Source organism: Mytilus trossulus, chromosome 4, assembly GCF_036588685.1.
Source record: "Mytilus trossulus isolate FHL-02 chromosome 4, PNRI_Mtr1.1.1.hap1, whole genome shotgun sequence".
NCBI classification, from domain to species: domain Eukaryota; kingdom Metazoa; phylum Mollusca; class Bivalvia; order Mytilida; family Mytilidae; genus Mytilus; species Mytilus trossulus.
This window is the reverse complement of record NC_086376.1, coordinates 56,304,747-56,325,982: the sequence shown is the minus strand read 5'-3', so window position 1 is coordinate 56,325,982 and position 21,236 is coordinate 56,304,747. Positions and strand designations below refer to the sequence as shown.

General features: G+C 29.6%; 1 protein-coding gene across 8 annotated transcripts in view; it reads right to left on the bottom strand.

Annotated features, from left to right (window-relative positions):
* LOC134715581 (uncharacterized) overlaps window positions 1–21,196 on the bottom strand; it is a 53,216-nt gene extending 32,020 nt beyond the window's left edge. For 7 of the 8 annotated variants that reach the window (XM_063577852.1, XM_063577854.1, XM_063577856.1 and 4 more), the window contains exons 1-2: window positions 20,896–21,106; window positions 202–285 (exon numbers count right to left, since the gene is read on the bottom strand). In XM_063577852.1, coding sequence (XP_063433922.1) covers window positions 202–285; window positions 20,896–20,940 — 129 coding nt within the window. In that variant the 5' untranslated portion in view covers window positions 20,941–21,106. Of the gene's footprint in view, window positions 1–201; window positions 286–20,895; window positions 21,107–21,156 lie in introns of those variants that run through there. The other variant, XM_063577857.1, reaches the window with a different exon arrangement.
* Window positions 21,197–21,236: the final 40 nt, after the last annotated feature.

Genomic DNA, 21,236 nt, shown 5'->3' with positions numbered 1-21,236 from the left:
CTTTGTATCTCTTATTGTGAAACTCAGGCAATAATTTTAACAGATGTTTTTGAAGTTTCTTTTTTACAGGTTTCTCAAACTCATCACTAAACTGTAACTGTAAATATAATAAAATTACACAATGTACTCGACTACTGTAGTTTTTGTTTGCAGTCGTAAAAATACTTTTTAATCTTTAGGTCGAAAAACACAAAAACTTACATTTTCAGGAATGAATGGTCGATCTCTAAATATGAAAATAACATTGTTCTTCATTACCATCCATAGCCGACGGTAGGAACTTTGCTGAAATGGAAAAAAAAATATAATTACTCTTAAATATCACCTTTTATGTTTTATCATCAATTGCAACTTTTTTGAAACATGCAAGGTAAGGAAGTATCCCTTTATCACTCGTCATGATTAGCATTAGGCCCTAAGACCTGGACCAATTGACATGACGTAGTCTGGCCAGTAAAATTTTCCTGAAAAGAGGTCTTGAAAAACATAGAAATTATCAAGATTTTTTAAAATCCTAATTGCCTTACATTACCGGGTAACATGACTGTCGAAATTAAAGTGCCCAAAGTCTTGTCTGTGGTTAAGGCCTTTTTACAAATTTAGTGTTTCTGACAGACCAAATTGGATAACCTCATTTTAATATAGGTATATTATTACGATACCTTGCTTTATAAAGGTTCCAATTTGATTAATGCATTTGCCCATATTTAAGGGGAGTATTTTAACCTCTATGTTGATAAACTAGTATTGTTAGGTTGTTGCCTCATCAATATTATCACATATGTCTTTGTATTTGTATGACCTGGTTAAGACATATCTTTCATCATTTATTTCTCTCTCTCTTTTTGCAAACATTTCCCTGTGGAATGATTGAGGAGCATGCACACTATATTTACAGCTATTTTCATAAAGCATGTAGGTTGAAGTTTTGGTTGGCTTGCTTGCTTTGTTTGTATGACTGTTTGCACAAGCATCAAATAGCATTATAAAAGCTGAAGAACAACCTTTCTATTGATTGCACTTGTAAAACTTAATTAAAATGCTTGAGCAAACAGTCATAAAAAAAAAACAAGCAAGCTAACCAAACATTTACACTACATGCATTAGGAACACAGCTGTAAAACAATATGTGAATTGCGTCATATTGGAATTGACCTTATGCAAGTGCACATGTACCTGTACAAGACTTTTGGAACATTTAAATACAAAATAAAAGATGGGTGTTTTGTAGGGTTCTTATAATGACTCAATTTTCAGAAAGTTACAGACTTTGCATACACATTTTCAACTCAAAATAGCATAACAGATGTACTGATATTCATTTGCATAAGGTCTTTATCTGTCCTATGCAGTTTAAATTATGTACACTTGGCTCAGTCAAAAAATAAATTAATAAGCAAGACATTTACATTAAATCTAGTTGGTGCATTAGTACCTTGGAACAGTTTTTACCTTAATAATGTCTTTAAGTCACCTTAATGCAAGGTGATAATATAGATGTCATAAAACCCTAGTTTTCTGATTCTATATAAAAAACAAGGTTGAATATATCATGATATACAAAAGAAAACAAAGTACAGTTTTGGGTCAGATGTAAAAATATTATTATAATCTATGAGGTAATAAAGAGCATTGATCAAATTAATAAATATCTATATTATAAAAGAATATTATTTTTAAATTCCTCCTACAGATAGCATACATATATTGTCAATTAAATACATTGATTAGCCAATAAAAAATTTCAAAATATTAAAGATATTATCATTTGATAGACATTAATTATTGAAGGAAATCATTTCCATAATGTAAAAAAATGTCATAAAGGAAACAATATAACAGATGATTACGGTAATGTAAGGACAATTAATTTGAAAATAAATTATTTCAGTGTAATTACATCATTTTGTAACTGTTCTTATAAAAAATACCAATTCCTGTGAAATAATGATTGATTGATTGTTGTTTAATGCTTATTTTAATATTCAACTAACTGTAAACAATTAAAATGACAATTCTGCTTTCTTTATTATACACTTTCTTTTGATTGACATTGTGACCAATAGAAATAAAAACACATACAACTCCTACACATTACAATTAGTACTTTGTAAGTAAATTTTATTAAGAGTCGGCTTTATCTATCAACAACAACAAACATAAGCTTAAGAAAGCTCTTACAACCAACTAGAACATATATACAAAGCTTAAGAAAGCTCTTACAACTAACTAGAACATATATACAAAGCTTAAGAAAGCTCTTACAACCAACTAGAACATATATACAAAGCTTAAGAAAGCTCTTACAACCAACTAGAACATATATACAAAGCTTAAGAAAGCTCTTACAACCAACTAGAACATATAAACAAAGCTTAAGAAAGCTCTTACAACCAACTAGAACATATATACAAAGCTTAAGAAAGCTCTTACAACCAACTAGAACATATTAACAAAGCATAAGAAAGCTCTTACAACCAACTAGAACATATATACAAAGCTTAAGAAAGCTCTTACAACCAACTAGAACATATATACAAAGCTTAAGAAAGCTCTTACAATCAACTAGAACATATATACAAAGCTTAAGAAAGCTCTTACAACCAACTAGAACATATAAACAAAGCTTAAGAAAGCTCTTACAACCAACTAGAACATATATACAAAGCTTAAGAAAGCTCTTACAACCAACTAGAACATATATACAAAGCTTAAGAAAGCTCTTACAACCAACTAGAACATATATACAAAGCTTAAGAAAGCTCTTACAACCAACTAGAACATATAAACAAAGCTTAAGAAAGCTCTTACAACCAACTAGAACATATACAAAGCATCACATGTACAGTACAACAAGGTTTCAAATAAGTTGTATATTTTATTCTTTTTATTCCTTATTAACAACAAGTAGAACTTTATTAATAATGACAACATATCCTACATTAGGTGAACTTAGACACAGATACTGAGATACTACCAGGGGTGATTCCAGCAATTTTAAAAGGAAATTACCAACCTCCCCTCTTTTGGGATCTGACTTCATTGCTATATTTCACTTTTGTTATATATGCCTTATAAAAAAACACTGAAATCTTTATTTAAATAGGCCTTGCATAGCACTAAGACTGTTGGACACAGATTTTTAATAAGATATTATATATTGCTATTTTTTACTCTTGATATAAATGCCTTATATGAAACATTGAGAACTTCATTTAAACATAACGTGACGGTACCCAAATTGCACCTATTTTGACAGTTTTTTCACCTACGATTTTTTATGATTCAGAAAAAAATGTCCATACTGTGTTTATTTTGTAGCCCTATCCTTCTTTATTGTATAGTTACACCAATTTAATTTTTAATTCATATTGAGTCATACAAAAATGGGTTTGAATCAACCTTCAAACTATCCATGATTCTGTAATGAGGAGTACCCAAATTACATCCATGCTTAAATCCACATCGTTAAAAGTCTAATAACCGAGCTTTTGTTTATTTTTTTCAAATATTTTGAACAATTGGATATTAGTCCATGCTTACTCTTCATATTTTACGAAATGGATACTCGTAATATATTGTATTTGCTAATTTTAGAAAGATTACGTTTTCATGACGTCGCATGATGACGCTTTCGAACATTTTGCTTTTTCAGTAAACAGTCCATCTGTTGATAAATACTGTGAACGTTTTGTGTATATCTAAATATGTTTACCTATGTTGAAAGACGTGCATAGTATTAAATAATAAAAATACAAATTGTTTAGTCTCCAGGAAATCTTGTAATATTATCGTTGCTATTTTTTTCTAAATAGGTGCAATTTGGGTACTCGGTGCAATCTGGGTACCCTTACGTTACCTTACATAGTACTTAGACATAGATACTTAGATACTACATTGCTATTCACTTTGATCAAGATTTCATCTTGTTGATAAAGGTTAAAGATACCTACTCAGAATCAGTCAAAGTGTTACAGAATTTGAATTATAATTTTCTTTTAAACCACAGTATTTTGACAGACTATGTCTGTTATTGAGGTTAATGTTGCAAATAAAACACTACATGTACATGTATATATGCATATTATTTAAAGATCTTAGTTAAATTACATGAATTATGTGTCTAAAAACAGCTGTACAAAAAAAAACCTTCAGAACTTAAATTCAACTTAAATACATAATTACTGATGTGGAAACATACATACACAATTATAAATGTGCAAACAAGTAAAAATGAGGATAACTTATTTTTAAGTGTATACAGAAGTCTGCAAACACGTTTGTGAACTTAACAAAAAAATATGACAAAGACAAAAAGTCAAATGTAAATGTAAAAGTTTTCTAAAAATTTTCACTGAAGTATTAAAGAAAAAAATTGGACCATATCCATTCATCAGACATTGCATGCAAGAGATATTTAACATGTTTAATTTATGTGAAAGAAAAACACCAATTTTTTAACAATATAATATGTCTAAATACAATGCATGCTTTTTATAACCTTAAAACTTATGTTTACAACTTTACAAAATTCAAAGAGATATTTCAATTTTTATTTCAAAAGTGCAGAAATTAAATTGGTCTCGATTGAAAATATTTGGCAAAACACCAACTAAGTCTAACTATCTGTTTATATCAAAATGATTGCTTTATAAATACATGATTAAATACTTGTGAGAAAGCATAAGGTGGTCTTATTTCAAAACTTCCCTGTCCAAAATGGGAATTTCCCTGTCCAAAATTGGGAATTCCCCTCCAAGATTGACAAACATTTCTTTGAAAGCATAGTACCATTCGATACGAAAGCACTACTTTAATGCATTCCTGAACCGTAAAGCCAATTTTGTTCAATGCCAAATTTGTATTGGGTTACATTTCCTTATCAACACAAAACAGAATTGACATTCATGCTCTGACAGCTATTCTGTATACTCATAGCTAAATTTACAAATATATATATATCATGTTATTTTTTAACAATAAAATCATAAATGCACTCGTCTCTTCTCATGAAATGATATCAAATTTATGAGTCAATGCAATTTGATGTTATAATTTGAATGAATTTCCAAAAGCTTTTCAAATATATGTAAACTTAAGTTTAATATAGAACCTTTATGCTGCATAAAAAAATTAAATTATTTTAAACATCAATCGTTAAAATTTTTCCTATATATATAAACTAGAGGCTCTAAAGAGCCTGTGTCGCTCACCTTGGTCTATGTGAATATTAAACAAAGGAAGCAGATGGATTCATGACGAAATAATGTTTTTGTGATGGTGATGTGTTTGTACATCTTACTTTACTGAACATGCTTGCTGCTTACAATTATCACTATCTATAATGAACTTGGCCCAATAGTTTCTATTGAAAATGTTACCGGTAGTAAAAATTTACAAATTTTATGAAAATAGTTAAAAATTGACTATAAAGGACAATTACTCCTTATTGGGTCAATTGACCATTTTGGTCATGTTGACTTATTTGTAAATCTTACTTTGCTGAACATTATTGCTGTTTACAGTTTATCTTTATCTATAATAATATTCAAGATAATAACCAAAAACAGCAAAATTTCCTAAAATTACCAATTCAGGGGCAGCAACCCAAGAACAGGTTGTCAGATTCATCTGAAAATTTCAGGGCAGATAGATCTTCATCTGATAAACAAATTTACCGCTGTCAGATTTGCTCTAAATGCTTTGGTTTTTGAGTTATGAGCCAAAAACTGCATTTTACCCCTATATTCTATTTTTAGCCGTGGCGGCCATCTTGGTTGGTTGACCGGGTCACGCCACACATTTTTAGCTCACCTGGCCCGAAGGGCCAAGTGAGCTTTTCCCATCACTTTGCGTCCGGCGTCCGTCGTCCGTCATCCGTCGTCCGTCGTCGTTGTTAACTTTTACAAAAATCTTCTCCTCTGAAACTACTGGGCCAAATCAAACCAAACTTGGCCACAATCATCATTGGGGTATCTAGTTCAAAAAATGTGTGGCGTGACCCGGTCAACCAACCAAGATGGCTGCCAGGGCTAAAAATAGAACATAGGGGTAAAATGCAGTTTTTGGCTTATAACTCAAAAACCAAAGCATTTAGAGCAAATCTGACATGGGGTAAATATGTTTATCAGGTCAAGATCTATCTGCCCTGAAATTTTCAGATGAATCGGTCAATCGGTTGTTGGGTTGCTGCCCCTGAATTGGTAATTTTAAGGAAATTTTGCTGTTTTTGGTTTTTATCTTGAATATTATTATAGATAGAGATAAACTGTAAACAGCAATAATGTTCAGCAAAGTAAGATCTACAAATAAGTCACATGACCAAAATGGTCAGTTGACCCGTTTAGGAGTTATTGCCCTTTATAGTAAATTTTTAACCATTTTTCGTAAATTAAAGTAATCTTTTACAAAAATCTTCTCCTCTGAAACTACTGGGCCAAGTTAATCCAAACTTGGCCACAATCATCTTTGGGGTATCTAGTTTTAAAAATGTGTGTCGTGACCTGGTCAACCAACCAAGATGGCCGCCACGGCTAAAAATAGAACATAGGGGTAAAATGCAGTTTTTGGCTTATAACTCAAAAACCAAAGCCTTTTGAGGAAATTTGACATGAGATAAAAATGTTTATCAGGTCAAGATCTATCTGCCCTGAAATTTTCAGATGAATCAGTCAATTGGTTGTTGGGTTGCTGCTCCTGAATTGGTAATTTTAAGGAAATTTTGCTGTTTTTGGTTTTTATCTTGAATATTATTATAGATAGAGATAAACTGTAAACAGCAATAATGTTCAACAAAGTATTATCTACAAATAAGTCAACATGACCGAAATGGTCAGTTGACCCGTTTAGGAGTTATTGCCCTTTATAGTCAATTTTTAACCATTTTTTCGTAAATCTTAGTTATCTTTACAAAAATCTTCTCCTCTGAAACTACTGGGCCAAATTAATCCAAACTTGGCAACAATCATCTTTGGGGTATCTAGTTTAAAAAATGTGTGGCGTGACCAGGACAACCAACCAAGATGGCCACAAAGGCTAAAAATAGAACATAGGGGTAAAATGCAGTTTTTGGCTTATAACTCAAAACCAAAGCATTTAGAGCAATCTGACTTGGGGTGAATTTGTTTATCAGATCAATATCTATCTGCCCTGTAATTGGAAGATGAATATGACAACCTGTTGTTGGGTTGCTGCCCGTGAATCGGTAATTTTAAGGAAATTTTGCTGTTTTTGGTTATTATCTTGAATATTATTATAGATAAAGATAAACTGTAAACAGCAATAATGTTCAGCAAAGTAGGATCTATAAATAAGTCAATGACCGAAATGGTCAATTGACCCCCTAATGAGTTATTGTCCTTTATAGTCAATTTTTAACAATTTTCATAAAATTTGTAAATTTTTAATTAACATTTCCACTGATACTACTGGGCCAATTTCATTATAGATAGAGATAATTGTAAGCAGCAAGACTGTTTAGTAAAGTAAGATTTAAAAACACATCACCATCAACAAAACACAATTTTGTCATGAATTCATCTGCTTCCTTTGTTTAATATTCACATATACCAAGGTGAGCGACACAGGCTCTTTAGAGCCTCTAGTTTAAACCAGATACCCCAAAGATGATTGTTGCCAAGTTTGGATTGATTTGGCCCAAACGTTTTAGAGGAGAAGATATTTGTAAAAGATAACTAAGATTTACGAAAAATGGTTAAAAATTGACTATAAAGGGCAATAACTCCTATAGGGATCAACTAACCATTTTGGTCATGTTGACTTATTTGTAAATCTTACTTTGCTGAACATTATTGCTGTTTACAGTTTATCTCTATCTATAATAATATTCAAGATAATAACCAAAAACAGCAAAATTTCCTTAAAATTACAAATTCAGGGGCAGCAACCCAACAAAGGGTTGTCCAATTCGTCTGAAAATTTCAGGGCAGATAGATCTTGACCTGATCAACAATTATACCCCATGTCAGATTTGCTCTAAATGCTTTGGTTTTTGAGTTATAAGCCAAAAACTGCATTTTACCCCTATGTTCTATTTTTAGCCGTGGTGGCCATCTTGGTTGGTTGACCGGGTCACGCCACACATTTTTTAACCTAGATACCCCAATAATGATTGTGGCCAAGTTTGGTTTAATTTGACCCAGTAGTTTCAGAGGAGAAGATTTTTGTAAAAGCTAACGACGACGGACGACAGACGACGGCCGACGCCGACGACAGACGCCAAGTGATGGGAAAAGCTCACATGGCCCTTTGGGCCAGGTGAGCTAAAAATGAAATAAAAAAATCATTATCTTTTCATTTTAAATAATTTGAAATTTCATATTTTCATAAATTTTAAAATATACTATTCATCATCTTCATGGTAAAATACTTACATAACCCTTATTAGAACTTAACTTCTATCTATAATAATATTCAAGATAATAACCAAAAACAGCAAAATTTCCTTAAAATTATCGATTCAGGGGCAGCAACCCAACAATGGGTTGTCAGATTCATCTGAAAATTACAGTGCAGATAGATGTTGATCTGATAAACAATTTTAACCCATGTCAGATTTGCTCTAAATGCTTTGGTTTTTGAGTTATAAGCAAAAAACTGCATTTTATCCCTATGTTCTATTTTTAGCTGTGGCGGCCATCTTGATTTGATGGCTGGGTCACCGGACACATTTTTTAAACTAAATACCCCACAGATGATAGTTGCTAAGTTTGGATTAATTTGGCCCAGTAGTTTCAGAGAAGAAGATTTTTGTAAAAATAACTAAAATTTACGAAAAATGGTTAAAAATTGACTATAAAGGGCAATTACTCCTAAAGGGGTCAACTGATCATTTCGGTCATGTTGACTTATTTGTAAATCTTACTTTGCTGAACATATTGAGTTATAAGCCAAAAACTGCATTTTACCCCTATGTTCTATTTTTAGCCATGGCGGCCATCTTGGTTGGTTGACCGGGTCACGCCACACATTTTTTAAACTAGATACCCCAATGATGATTGTGGCCAAGTTTGGTTCAATTTGGCCGAGTAGTTTCAGAGGAGAAAATTTTTGTAAAAGTTAACAACGACGCCGGACGACGGACCTTCGGGCCAGGTGAGCTAAAAATATACTTTGAAAATAAATTTTACTGCATGTTTAAAATGAGACACACACAAGAAAAGATCGCAATTCAAATCTCATTCATAAAAAGAAACCTGTACTGTATTGTAAAATTGAGACATGCAATAGAAAAAAATTATCATTCAAAAAAATAACCTGTACTCTATAGTAAATTTATAGACATATTCTCAAAATAAAAATTAGTCATTCATAAAAATACAATGAGGACATGCCTAAAATAGTCATTGATAACAGATACATTGTGAACATGCCTATTTTAAAATGATTTAAAATAATCCTTTTGTAAACTTTATTTTAGCTCTAAAATCTTTCATTCTTTTTCATTGATAACAATTGCCTTGACCATTCCCATAAAAACTCATTAAAATGGCTACCCATGGAGAATTTGTAACAAGTATTGTTGAAGGTTTTGTTGTTAAATGGTGATAACATTTAAAGATTGATGAAATCTAAACTTTTACCCGATATAACTATGTATGAGTAAACCTATATGGATAATACATATATTTTGGCAGACGCAGGGTACCTTAACTACAAGGTCACAACAAGGAAGCTTACATAGGTCATATCTTAGGTCATCAATTTAATTACTGGTATTTGTTGTCACTTTATTCTTGGAAAAATACTTGTGTTACGTTACACCTGTTAAATTTTAACTTAAAGGGACTTTTTTCAAAATATAACTGTCTAAAATTTCACAAAATTCAACAATAAAATGCATAAATTAAAAGCAAAAGTTCTAACTGTCTCTTTTTACTTATTTAAATGCAGTAATTTATCAAAAAATAAGTATATTGTATGTAAGACTTTTTTGACAGCCACTATAATCAAAAAGTACTTTACGCAGAAAGATTTGTATTTTCCTATTCAATTGAAAATAATTTTATCATAAAATCAGCATCTATTTAGCTCATAGATCTGCAGTCATCCAGAGCAAGAATTTTGGGAAACTTGTTGCACATGCCCATTGCAAATATTGAACAAGTTTCCCAAATTCTTGATCTGTAATACTTTATATCTATGAATTATGTTTTTCAGCATTTCTTGAAATCATACTTTTTGTTCACTGTTCAACATTTGCATGACTAAATTCACTCTACAATTAATGAAATTACAGTACTTTATTATGAACAGAAACCTTGCAAGAATCTGTGTGACTGTCATACAAGTGAGAAGTTTACCTAGCTATAAAACCAGGTTTTATCCACCATTTTCAACATAAGGAAATGCCTGTACCAAGTCAGGAATATGACAGTTGTTTTCCATACATTCGATGTGTTTGAGCTTTTGATTTTGCCATTTGATCATTGACTTAACAACATAGAAATAAAGTTCATAGAAAAGGCATACATGATCACTAGCTTCAAGCAATTGAGCAATACAATTGATGGGTTTATCAAAGCATGTATGCTGATTACTGACAGATTTATGTTGTATAAAAAGTTCTACTAGAAATCCTTTTTTGACATAGTAGCCCAAAAATAAGTCTTGCGTAAAATTACTTTTAATTTATATGGATTTTGAGACCTACTAGCAGAAAAATTAATGTAGATTTGTTTGATATACTTTATACATACATATGTACCTAGCAGCAAGTATAGGATAATAAATGTCAATTACACTTCAAAAAAATAATCAATATCTCAAACTGGTACATAATTAGCATAATATTTCAATTTTTTCTTCCTTATATCTTAATCGAACAATCTGTATAATGTTTTAAATCATCCTTTGCTTTCTGTTAATTTTTTTTCAGATAATAATTTAATGCCAAGCTGTGCATAAATTAACTTTCCAAATAATAAAGACAAATTGAAAGGAAAAAAATCTGTTTAAAATTCCAAATTTAATTAAAATCTACTTTCCATTTCAAAGTAACGGGGAAATAAATATACTTTAGAAATGAACCTTCTTTTTTTCAATAAATCATGCGATAATTTTAATTTGAAAAGTTTGGTTGGAGTAGATGCTTCATTATTATGTAATGAACTCCAAAACAATTGTTCATTTGTTATTCATAACACATTTGAAACTTTATAAAGAAAAACAAAAGCACCTTTTATTTGAAATTTCAAATGTAATATTTCATTATAATTTTATTTTATAAAGCTTTGGATTATACCTTTTTCATTTATTATTTTTATATCTATAAGGCATTTATAAATCATGTATTAAAATCCTTTTTGTGCTTCCATTTTCTTAAAATTTCAAACCAGGAAGAAATTAACGGTTTATTGATTTCAGTATTGAAGCAATGCAATACACACTAGATTAAATATTTGAACACCTATTATCAAAGCGCAATCATCTACAATAAGTTTTTGATAAGAATCAGTGTCAATTATATTCTTACATCAAAAAAATTCCAAGGACTTGTATATCAAAAGGCTTGGTTTATATCTGACAAAATAATGTGCATACATTTTCAATATAATTATACTGTAAAATTTAAAAGTTAGTTGATATCTCCTCACTTTGTGAAATTACTTTTGTCAATTCAATACAAATTTTTGTCTATGATGAAACAGATTTTCATAAGGGTGCAAACGTACTGTATCTATGTTTTTGACAAACCATTTTTATACTCAAAACATTGTCAATTTAGATTTTTTGAAAATTTAAAGCTATAAATATATTTGCTTTCTTGAACCATCTCATGCAGTCTCATAGAGACAAACTATTTGTTTCCAAATTCAAGCTTTTGTACAACTGCTTTTGAAGGAGATGTGTTCATTAATCACAAATATTTTAAAAAGGATTAATAAACATACACAGTAATAGTAAGAAAACCAAAGAAAGTCAGGAAGAAAGGACAATCTAAATAAGTATTCATGATCAAAGAGAATTGTCACATAATCTATTGTAATGGGGTGGGTTGATAAATCATGGAGACCTTATAGCAGGGGTTTTAGTTTTTTCATAAAGATACATATTTAAAGCTTTATCCCAACTCTTTAATTGTAGTGGGACAAGGGTGAACAGAAGTTTGACCAAAACATTTCTTTGAATTTCTCCTTACTTCATCTTCGCTAGCCAAGGCCTACAATCCAGTCCCCTTCTCTCCAGAGAATCTCTTCTTGGCCAGCGAAGATGCCCTTACTTATGATGTTAGTAAAGCGATGTTAGCAAGACATTGGACATTAAGGAGGAACAGAAATAAATAATGAATAATAATATAATCAAAGCAAAAGATGCTCATGAGTTATTAACTTTCATAAATTTTGACACCGGGAATTATTTCAGGATATCTTCTGTGCAGATATCGTGTTTTGTTAAAATAAAATCTGATCACTATTACTTTTTTTTATGTTTTTTGGTAGCTCAATTTTCAATCATGGCATCCGAAATATAATTCTTAACATCAGGAATCAATTTAAGATAGCATCTAGTACACATGGAGATAGGTTTTCATTGAAATCATTGCACGACAAAATCTCAAAATATGCAATTTAAAAAAAACCTTAGAGTTTTCACCACAATTTTTTTTCTTCCAATTATCACTTACCACAATTTGACAAGTGGAATCATATTAGAATAGCATACAGTACCAAATAACCCTGACTTGATATAGGAAGATGTGGTGTAAATGCCAATGAGACAACTCTCCATCCAAATAACAATTTAAAAATTAAACCATTATAGGTTAAAGTACGACCTTCAACACGGAGCCTTGGCTTGCACCGAACAACAAGCTATAAAAGGCCCCAAAATTACTAGTGTAAAACCATTCAAACGGGAAAACCAACGGTCTAATCTATATAAACAAAACGAGAAACGAGAAACACGTATATATTACATAAACAAACGACAACTACTGTACATCAGATTCCTGACTTAGGACAGGTGCAAACATTTGCAGCGGGATTAAACGTTTTAATGGACCCAAACCTTCTCCCTTTTTCTGAAACAATAGCATAACATCACAACATAGAAAAACATACGATAAAATATCAATTGGCAGACTTAACTCAATCAAAAAACGTATGATTACACAATGAACGAATAAATTTGGCATATATAAGTTTCACATTAAAATGTGCAAGTGCACAGAGTTTAATTAAGTGTCAAGTTGATGTGACCACAACTTCATGGTTTTTGGATATGATTGGAACCTCCATGATTCTCTCTATAGGAATTTCATTTCATAATATAACATTATGTGTAATCATTCCCTGTTTAAGATTATTTAACATAATGACTTTTACTTTTGATAAATATTAACATAAGTATAACTATAATTAATTATTTCAAATTGATCAAGTAAGGAAAAAACAGCCTTCTTTTAAAAAAAAAACCCAAAACTTTAAATTGAGATTTATCTATCGTGAAAATAGGGACCAAAATACCATAAAATATAAAAAAAAACATATGAAAGAAGATCTCTCAACAAGGGATATAACTCAATCATTGCCAAAAAATATACTGATTTACTGCATCATATATTTAATAACATAAATAACTATATAAGTAATTATTTTAATTTGATCAAGTAAGGAAAAAAAGCCTTCTGTTAGAAAAAAGAAACATCTATAAATTGAGATTTATCTATTGTGTAAATAGGAACCAATATACTATAAAATATTAAGGAAACATTTTGAAACAATATTTCTGAACAAGAGATATAACTCAATCATTGCCCAAAAAATCATGATTTACTGCATCAAAAACATCATAATTTTGTGTAAAACAAAAATTTAATCACGAAGCTGCATAATTAATTATATTTATAATAATTAATTATAAGTCAATATTGCTGTTGACTGTCATAAGAATATTCAGAAATTCACAATTTAATTTTACAAAAACCTAACATTTCATTACATATCATGACATTTAACAAGTCATATGCCCAAAAAAACTGTCTCTGGATCATGATAAATGACTGAAAATCAAAAGTCAAACAAAGACATTGATTGTAAAACTGAATTGTTATGTAAGCACAATCTTTTAAATTAAAATATCAATAAACTTCAAGATTTATTAATGATCAATATAGGTGACATGCATAAAACATCAATTTCAATGTTCTTTAACAGGTAAAAATATATAAAACATGTATACCATGTATACTGAGTTCCCAATTCAAAAATGATCTGAAAAACATAAAATTCCACATTTCCCTCTGGAACAAAACTCAAGATCTTCTTCTCTCACTATACCATTTATAATAAAAACCAAGCATAAAAGATTAATAACTGACAAATAAGGGGATTACCGCCATTTTCATAAAAATTTTCAATTGGTCAAACATTCCGCACGAATCTCACAGATTTTATCTCTAACTATTATTAAAACACTTTAAACAAACAATAAGTTCAATGATATCCATATAAAAAGGTAACTATTTACCCTATAAACTAATAACATTATACAGTGTGCAATTAAATTTGGTCACAAAGTTGCTAGTTCCAGAGGAAAAGATTTTTCAGAAGGTTAATGAACAAAATTGATGAACTATGCACATATACTTAGAACCAGCCTATCAACAAATGAATTCAGTATACTGAAAACTTTCAAACATTAGTGCACATACAAAAAGTTAAATAAAATCCCATGGGAACATGTCTTTTAGATTTTGAGTTGTCAATTTGCTGGCTCTTTGATGTCATTTTAACAAGTAGTTTTCTCATGTCGAAGGTGTAATTTTGATTGGCAAAAAACATTCCCAAAGTGTTTCAAAATTTAATTTTCTTTCCAAATAAAATGCATGCAGCAAAATTTATGACAGCATGTGTTTCCAACATCAATATTACATCAATGCATAGGGAAAAAAATAAAAAATTGATATACAGACTGTTAATTTTATGATTGTAGCATATAAATGTTATTATAAGAAGCAAATGTTTCTTTTTGTAAGTTATAGATTTAAAAAAGTCTTGATGGTGAGCACATTTTTAGTATGAAGATCTTCTGCAAAATGTGCTTCTTTAATTGTCCTACAGTTTACACCCCAATAAAAATACAAAACAAAGCTATTCATTACACTATTTAAATCTACACTTATAAATCTAATGCAAAATAAAATCTTAACTAAATTTGAAGATATTTTGTTTAATCTAAGACAATACCTTTAATTAAAATGATTGAAAACATTGAACCAGGAAGTAATAAGTTCATTTCTTATGTGCTTCAAAGAAATCAAATGAATAGAACGGAACCAACTGTAGTATAAAGTTTGCATGCCTATATATATTGAAGCAACAACCATATATATCTATTCAGTGATTCAGAAACTAATTTATTAAAGAGACGAACACGGAAGAATCGGATTGTGTTCTCTATCTATATATTTATTTTCAAGGAAAATTAAGCTGTTATAAACTTTATGAATATAAAATATAAGATTTCAATACAAATCTGGTTTCTATCTCACAAAAAAAAACCAACAAAATGGCAGTGTACTCCTTAAGTACTGTTATTAAGGATAATAAAATGAAATAGATCTGTTATACCTACATCAAAGACTTATATATGTCAATAAAATCTTACATGCTATCATTGTGTTATAATCTCCAAATTTGTCATAATATATCTCAAACTTTTTTTCCCTAGTAAATATCCATTATATGTCTGAGAGAAAATTGTAATGAAGTTGTTTAAAACAGGGAAAATTATATTTGTATACTTTAGCAAAAAACAAAGGAAAATAAATACTGTAAATTCAGAAATTATTGCCTGCTTTTGTAATTATGACTTTTGAAGAATTAATAAAAATGAAAGATTTATATTATTGCAATTTCAGGAAAATTTGTATACAAATATATGTATTCAATTCAGATTGTGGGTTTTTATTACTGTGTCGCTCAACCAGGAAGCTGACCATATATACTCTATTACTATTTTCTGTTAAATAATGATCAGCAAAAATACTTTTGTTAAATTGCATGTGCTTGATATATATAAAAACTAAGGACTTAAATGTGATGAGACAAAGGTTAGAATACAAAATAACTTGACATATACCCAATTTGATTTGATTTGATAGAGTGCATCTGATTTTTATGTATTAGTTGCATCAACAACCAATAGCAATATAACAAATAAAAACAAAAACAAAACACTTAAAGATGACAAAGCCAATTCACATCTGTCAGCTAAATTGAGCAAAATCAACTGAAATTCTAACCTATATATGTAATTTAATCAGTCAACTTACTATATTATACATTAACAATCTTTTCAGAAGTAAAGATTTTTTATCTTTTGTAAATTTGCATCACTTTCCTAGAATAATCATGTATATACACCACTGTCACATGAGAAAGCATCCTTACATATGATTTTTTCTATATATTACAATATCAGTATCTGATTCTAAGAAATAAGAAAAAGATCACACACCTTTTACTAAAAATTGTGTATATGCTGTAAATAATTGAACCTACTATTTTAGACTTTAGTTTTTTGATAATCATTATATCATTGATTAAGGCCACATTTAAAAGAATTTCTGTTTGCCCTCCTCCAGGTCTAAACAGACCAGGGAGGCAGATTATTTCTATCTTTTTTTAACTGCATGTCATTTATATTTAGCATGGTCACATAAATGGTTTGACTTGTCCAGTCGAGGCCACTTATCAGTTGTTTGTGCTCAATTTGGAGCCTATTCATTTAGATTATCAAATCCTTTGCTTTCAAACACTTTTTAAAAATGGAAACAAATTATTTTCGGGAATGAAAATAATTTGGATTTATTTATGGAAAATAATTTTCTGACCCAGGGGCTTATTTTTGAACCAGGTGGGGGAAAGGGAAACAAACATATTTTTAATTTTGGCCTAAATAAATCACAATAAATTCTATACACTGGAAACACTTAATTGGACCTACTAAAACGTAACAACATATTTGTAAAAATCTGCAAGTGACAAGTATTATGATGAATTTCTCTTGTACGCAAAAAGTACAAGTATAAAAATATGGTTACGTCTCATATGCAAATGTCTATTGTATATTACTTATTGTTTATGTATTAAGTTCTCCTTGTGAATAACATTACATTTAGTCTATTAAACACAAAGATAATACAAATTAAGATATTTCTAATTCATTTCAATACACAAATAAATCCTGTTCTTTCCAACCCCTGTTCAGAACCTTCTTTATAATATAATTGTTTACTACAAATTCAGGAATTATTTTATTTTTCTAAATTTTGAGAATAGAACATATTTTACAAAAACATAACATCTCATTTAAAAATTTTGACACATTTAGCATCTACTGAAATATGTCTATTTTTCACTATTACATTATTAAATGGATGTACAAATATAATAACTTTCAGTAATTGAATAATTATATCTCATCTTGAAAATGCTTGAAATATTTGTCACTGGACATCAAGCATATAGTCTCTGGTGGATAATCTTTTAATTGTCAATCATGTCATATCTTCTGATTTAACTATCTCTATTCTATATTCTAAAGTTTTCTGTTAGTCTACTGTATATTTTTGTAAATAAATTTGTGATCATCAAAAGTGTTTTACTAATACTTGGTTATATTTGTCCAAGGGGGAAGCTCATTTCATGATTAACTTAATTGCCCATTAAATATCAAATTTGCCCATATGGTATTGTTTTCTCATATGTTCAAGTCCTTTTGAACAATTAGTGATAAGCATGATTTGCAATTGTTTCAATGAAGTAGTTTTGAAATTCGTCCAATAATTTACACATATTCTATCTGGAATTGCCTCTGCAATTCTCAACTTTAGTAGAAAAATGAGCAATTAAGCACTTACTTCAAACATAGATCATTATTACAACAGGTTTTCAAACGTTAGGGGACTTCATAATCGAGTTACAGAGTAGAAATGAGGAGAGAACATGCTTTTTAGAAATTAAAAAAAATAGGATGTGAATTATTTTAAGGAAAAAGTGTTAAAAAGGATGACTGGAAAAGACAAAAATTTGTATCAAATTGTGGAAAATGGATAAAGAATACTGTAAGATTATTCATTTGGAAGCATATTCTTTAAAATCAACTCTCATTCATTCTAGCCATAGGCGGATTCAGGGGGCCCCTTTTGTGGAAAAATTTTGATTGATTATAAAGGGACTCACTGAAGCATGACTGGTCAGTCAGTGCCCCCCCCCCCCTTTCAGTTCTTGATCCACCACTTCTAGCAAACACTAAAAATCTTCTTGCAACTATTTAAAAGTCATATATTAAATCATTAAAATAATCAAAATCATGATGACAAATGATGATCTTTGGTTGAGTTTGCAAAAAAAAAACTGAGCTGACAAACGTCAGCAAAAAGTAATCCTATATATAGTATTGACATAATGACCTAGAGATCAGTATTACCTAGCAAGCCAAATAAACCCATTTATCAAAAGTAAATATTGCTTATCTTTATCTTATTCAAAACTTCCGATATGATTTACATAAATATTTCATGTATTTATCCAAAAATGTTTCAAATTAGATAAATTCAAATTTTTAAGGATAATTTAAAATTACATCTTGACTTGTCTATTTTGTCTTTAATTATTGAGTAAAACAAATTGAGAAAGGTATAAAAAAAAACAATCTTATAAACATAGTCTGTCACCATAACTGGTGGATATAGTGAAATCCTGTGTAAACAAATACATAATGTAGCTGTTCATCTGTATCCTGCTTATCTTTTATTCATCACCAAAAATTCCCTATCAGTAAATTGTAGTGAAAACTAAGTTTCAGAGGACTTGGTTCAAGTTTTTGACTTGATAATGGACACAGGGGAAAATCCCTAATTTTTTCATAAGATAGGTAAATGACAATACTGCCTTCCTTTAATCTAATCATTTAATCTTTTGATATTGGCACAGACTGCATAACTGTACTATCTTTAAAAAGTAATGCCAGTTAAAAAATGACATATGTTCAAAATGAGCCTGTAATTCAGTGGTTGTCGATTTGTTTTCAGTTCATTTTTTTGTACATAAATTAGGTCGTTAATTTTATCGTTTGAATTGTTTTACATTGTCATTTCGTGGTCTTATATAGCTGACTATGAGGTATGGGCTTTGATCATTGTTGAAGGCCATATGGTGACCTATAGTTGTTAATTTCTATGTCATTTTGGTCTCTTGTGGAGAGTTGTCTCATTGGCAATCATACCACATCTTCTTTTTTATATTTATTGTTTAAAAACTATAAAAAAAAATCATCTGTAAGTGAGATAATAGACCACTTTCAAGTTCATCCGTCACCGTAAAAAACTTGTCAATTATGCACGCCTTTATGACATCATTTACCAGATAGAGGGGATGCGTGTATCCCTGTACTATTAACGTTCAAGCGTCTCAGAAATCATCATTTTGCAGGATAAACTTGAAATAAATACTTAATCACAATTCCCTAATGACAGAAGTGCTTATTGTCAATTATGAGAATTTAGTTTGCCTAATAATTCTTGCAAAATAGCATTATGCCCCTAAACGCACAATAATGTTTACTTAAATCAGAGTTTTTGACGGAAATGCATCGAACTCGAAAGTTGTCTATTAGCAAATAACATTTAGTATCAATTGAAGTAAAAAAAAAAATAGGTTATGAATTAAAAAAAAAGATCTGGGTTTAATATCTTTATTAAACAAGACAGCAACCTTACCACACAAAAAGCATGTTGAGGTTTTTTAATATCAGTGCTGAGTGATCTAGTATTTGATAATAAGAAGAACACAATATTATGTAGATTTCTCTGATATGTTTGAGACATGCTTGCTATGGACCTTTTTATCTGAAGTGATAATGCATTTGCATGAACGCTAATATTTTGCACCAGCATCTCTTATTCAATTATAAAATGCAGTAAAAAGGTATATATATTGCATAAAAAAAATGCACTAGTAATCCTTAACAATATAATATGATTTAACATCTACTCTTACAATATTCTTACATATATATATTTGTAAAAAAATCCAAGTCAACCTCATCTTTCAAGTTCATTGATAACTTAATTGGCATGTTAATGTTTTCTTCACTTTTTGAAGAACATTTGAGAAAGCAAACATTTCTTAAAAGTTTCAGATTATTAATTTTAATCATTATACTTTGTACAGATATGCATGGTGTGAAGGTCTATGCTGAATCAGTATATATACAAAACTGAAAAAAGATTTCTGATTTGCATTTGACATGTTTGAAGGATTTATTAAGATCCTCAGATTTCTGCCTCTATATAACAAGGTTGGTATAAACGATTTTTTTAATCTTATTTTTTCTTATATCTAAAAAGAAATCTTATTGTTTAACTAAGGATTAAACAAGCAGAAATCTTTTTAATTTAAGAACAGAAGTTATAACTGTTACACATATTTATTTATTATACTGATAATATTAAATAATCAACATTCAGTAAAGAAACTTTAAAGGGTCACATTTCGGCCAATTCTTTTTAACTGCTATTTAATACATACAATGCTAAACGAAAGACTCATAATACAATGTGTAATTCTGTCAACATTATTTTAAAGATGATTTATTTGATAAGTTGCAAAAAATAGAAAACAAGAATCACTATGCAGTTATATTTTAAAGTCTGAATGTTATATGTTTGATACTTTATATAACAGTTTTTATATATGCCTTATAGCATAATTGTCAAATCAAAAGTGGACATCTGTTAAAAAAATCTAATTATTATAAGTATTGGCTGTAACAGTATCTAAGACAATTAATAGAATGTAATGTCTACCATGTCTACAACTTCTTATATTATAATAATTATAAAATCCAAAAAAAAAATCAACATACCCATTTGTGTTCAAGACATCCTTCATGAAATCTATATTCCTTCATTTTTCAATTTTATCATGCTAATTAAACATTTAATATTCAATAGTCAATGTTAGTATACTTAATGTTTTATTTTAACTAATCGTCAGTCTGAGATATGAGAAACACTGAACTCGATTGACAGGTTTATCGCTTACAATGAGGAAGTTCTTTATTTAATTCATATATGTACCTGTGTGGGTTTTGTGTATTGCATTTACCTAACAGTTTAATAACTACCTATTGACCCTGTCACGCTTCACTCCATGGCAAACTGAAATTTACGCGGGAATCAATTCGTAGTATATAAAACGTCTTGT